Source organism: Octodon degus, unplaced genomic scaffold (assembly GCF_000260255.1).
Source record: "Octodon degus isolate 3935 unplaced genomic scaffold, OctDeg1.0 scaffold00098, whole genome shotgun sequence".
In the NCBI taxonomy this organism is placed as follows: Eukaryota; Metazoa; Chordata; class Mammalia; order Rodentia; family Octodontidae; genus Octodon; species Octodon degus.
The window spans coordinates 4,439,408-4,442,777 of record NW_004524674.1 but is presented as its reverse complement, the minus strand read 5'-3'; the positions used below and the strand labels follow the sequence as shown (position 1 = coordinate 4,442,777).

The 3,370-nt window shown below is 45.1% G+C and overlaps 1 protein-coding gene across 1 annotated transcript in view; it reads right to left on the bottom strand.

The window, feature by feature from the left end:
• Window positions 1–1,642: 1,642 nt before the first annotated feature.
• The window catches only part of LOC101563555 (arachidonate 12-lipoxygenase, epidermal-type-like), a 15,937-nt gene continuing 14,209 nt past the window's right edge, over window positions 1,643–3,370 (bottom strand). Inside the window, exons 8-12 of the mRNA XM_012516264.2 lie at window positions 3,117–3,286; window positions 2,903–3,025; window positions 2,369–2,468; window positions 2,100–2,267; window positions 1,643–1,982 (exon numbers count right to left, since the gene is read on the bottom strand). Coding sequence (XP_012371718.1) covers window positions 1,803–1,982; window positions 2,100–2,267; window positions 2,369–2,468; window positions 2,903–3,025; window positions 3,117–3,286 — 741 coding nt within the window. The 3' untranslated portion in view covers window positions 1,643–1,802. The remainder of the gene's footprint in view (window positions 1,983–2,099; window positions 2,268–2,368; window positions 2,469–2,902; window positions 3,026–3,116; window positions 3,287–3,370) is intronic.

Below are 3,370 nucleotides of genomic sequence, written 5' to 3'. Positions count from 1 at the left end.
GCTGATTATGTACTAAAATTTCCACAAATCATACGCTAAATAAACCTTTATTTCCTTACCTTTGGGTGTTGGGTATTTTTGTCCCAGCAAAGAGTAAAGTAATTAACATCAGCATTGCTTCCTGGCTCAAGTGCAGATCCCTCAGCCTGCTGACACAAATCTCTCATCTTGGTGGCACAGAATTTCTGGCTTCCACCACTGACTTTTGGGTCTTCACAGTGCAGATCTTTGATACAGGCTTGCCTGAGACATTGCCAAGGGCTCTCAGCCTCCAGTTGGACTTGTGGAGGACATTGCTATGGACTCTATGCCTTCAGCTGTACTTCTGCAGGACATTGCCATGGGATCTAGGCCCTCCGCTGGATTCTTTGGGTCTTTAGTGTATAGAGAGATCTCCTGCACACTTTGCATCTGACTCTTTGAAGGAATATTATAAAATAGTCCTATAAATTATGTGCCCTGTATTAAAATGTTTCCATTACAAATACTACAAGTGGTCATGCATGTTTTGTAGTTTTGTTTTGCTCTTCTAACTTTTTTAGTGTCTTCTTTAGACTCTGAGATCATTTTTTGTTTTTTATGTATTTGGTACAGGGTCTACTATGCAGCCTAGACTCAGTGATCCTCCTGTTTTCAGCTTACCCAGTGTTGAGAGTATAGGCATGAACCACCACTGAGATAATTTGTTTGTTTGGCCAAATATTTTATTAATTATATCTTTTGTGAGTTTTTGAAATGTCTTATTGATCTATTTTCTTATCTCCCCTGATATCTTTTCAAAGAATTTGGGTGTATGGCTTTATGTTTCCTTCTTTTTAATGCCACATGCATCAGCTTTGGGGGACTTGGGAGTTTTTGTAGACTTTTCTTTTAATCTTTCATTTATTTATTTAGTACAGGGTCTCGTTATGCAGCTCAGACTCATAGGAACCATCTTGTCTCAGTCTCCCAGCAGTGAGATTACAGGTGTCCACCACCACACCAAGTTTCAGTGGCTGGCCCATTGCGTCCAGGGTTCCAAGTCAGAATATCAAGTGGTACCAGGGATCAAACCTAGGTCCTTGTATTTCCAGGCAGGTGCTTAGACCACCAAGATATCTCCCTTGACCTGGCAACATTTTCTTGTCTTCTCATGTTTCTATTTTTTTTGAGGGGTGAGGGTTGTGTTGAGGCTTGCAGACTGATCACAGTTGAAAGCTTTGTTTCTAGAATAGAGACTTCTTTAACGCCTGCTTTTCAGTGATTTGCTTTGGATGTGGCTAACTCTTGGTCTTTGGCTACTGTAAGATAAAACTACCTGAGTTTACTTGAGATGTGAAGTTGCAGGGTTCCAGGAACAGGCCACAGCATGGGTAATGCCCCAAGGTAATCCAGACATTGGTATCCCAAGGAGATCAATTAATACCAACAGCTATGTCACCTTGGATACAGTAATAATATCTAATACAAATTAAATATTGACAAACCCTAAGGACAAATGAAGTATAACCATAAAAAGAGACATCAGATTTTTTAACCATAAAAAAGAGATCTACAATTATACCATGAATACTAAGACAAATCAAATATCTACTATATAGAAAAACTTTGTCTTTGTGAACAACAGAAGAGTATTCAACAGCAATAAAGTAAACTATCTAGAGATTCCAGGATTTAGTGGTTATACTAAAAGTAGTACTAACTAGTTTAGGTATACTACTAAAGGTATTATAATTAGCAAAGGCAGAGACAAATTTTAAGCAAAATTTGGAAAATTAATCAGTGTGGAAACAGTGAGCTTTGGGGTTGAGGGCACGGGTCTGTCAGATGGTCACACTGTTTTCCACCTTGCTGGGTTGAAGGTAGTCATAGGGTAAGTCCAGGCGTGCATTCCGGTCCTCAATTTCTTTGTCCATGGTAGTCAGCTCCTCTCGGAATTGCTTCAGCACTTCCTGGGGCTCAAGACCCGAGAAATATTCCTCCGTATGCTGCCCCAGGGACACCTGGAGTGGGGCAAGACAACTCAGCATTTCAGGCTTCTCAGCCAGGAATGCTGCTCCAAGCAGCACCGCCAGCCCCCCACCCCGCCACCCTCTGCGATCTAGACAGCTACTTCTAACCATGACAGGTTGGCGTCTGCCAAGGAAGTTGGTGACAGTCCGCTGCATATGGGCTTGCTGGAGACTAGGCAGTGAGTCCAGTACATCCTTCTCTGTCACATCCTTGGAGGTGGGTGGGGGTTTTCGCATGGTACAAGGGCCATTAGGGACCCAGGAGTACCAATCCAGCTGCAGATAGGACAGGGACACTGAGCCCCAAGTTATAGCTCAGACATTTAGACACCCTCACCCTGTCTTCTATAGCCCAGTAGCCAGGGAATATAGGTTACCTGGCCCAGGTGGGCAGAAGAATGCTGACCAGTACACGTGAAGATGCACATGGTAACAAAATGACAGAGCTGATCCCGGGACTCTAAGCAGAGGGGGAACCTGGATGAAGTGAGGAGAATGAGAAATCCTGAGGCCAGGACCAGAGACAGATCTAGAGCAGGGACAGGCATCTGGGGATATGTGAAAGAACTAGAAGTGCTCCTGGTCTCTAGCTTCTGTCACCCACACATAGTGTGCACTCAAATCTTAATGAACCTGGGAGCTCTAGGGAAAGGACAGGAACAAGGAAGGGAAAATAACTAAGAGAAATCGTGCATCTGACTCCAGAGAAAGCATATAGTGCATGAGGAGGGACAACACTGCACGAGAAGATGAGAAAGAGAGCCAGAGAGATCAGGAATGACTGCTGGGATTTCCAGAAACTCTGGAGGATCAAAGAATAATCGACATTCCAAACATGTGTTATGCTGCAGGAAAGGTGGATTGCGGACAGTGTGTGGAGACAAGGTAATGGTGGGGGATCCATGCCTTACCCTCGGTCCTGGGCCCCCTGCAGTCCAACCTCAGTGACTTCTCTACACCATGCCTGCAGCTCTGGGTCCTGCTTCACAGCTTCATCACTCTTGTAGAAAAGCCCAACCATCCCTTTCACATACCTGTTCCCAAGGGAAGAAGGAGCTCAGGCTCAGGCAGTGGGTGTTGGACCTGCAGTACCCCGCAGTCTTTCCCTCTCCATGTCACCCTCACCGACTGATGATTCCCCATAGCCTGAAGGCATCTTGGCCATAGAGAGAAGATTTCACATCTAGGAGCCCACGGTCAGCCAGATCATCAGGAGGACAGAAGGAACGATATGTCAAACAAGCTGTGGCTCTCTGGAGAATATCCATGTGGCCGCCACTGCCTGTACTCACCACCTGAGAACAAAGCACGGTTGGCCAGGCCAGGCAAAGCCAGATCAGAGAGAGAGAGAGAGAGAGAGAGAGAGAGAGAGAGAGAGA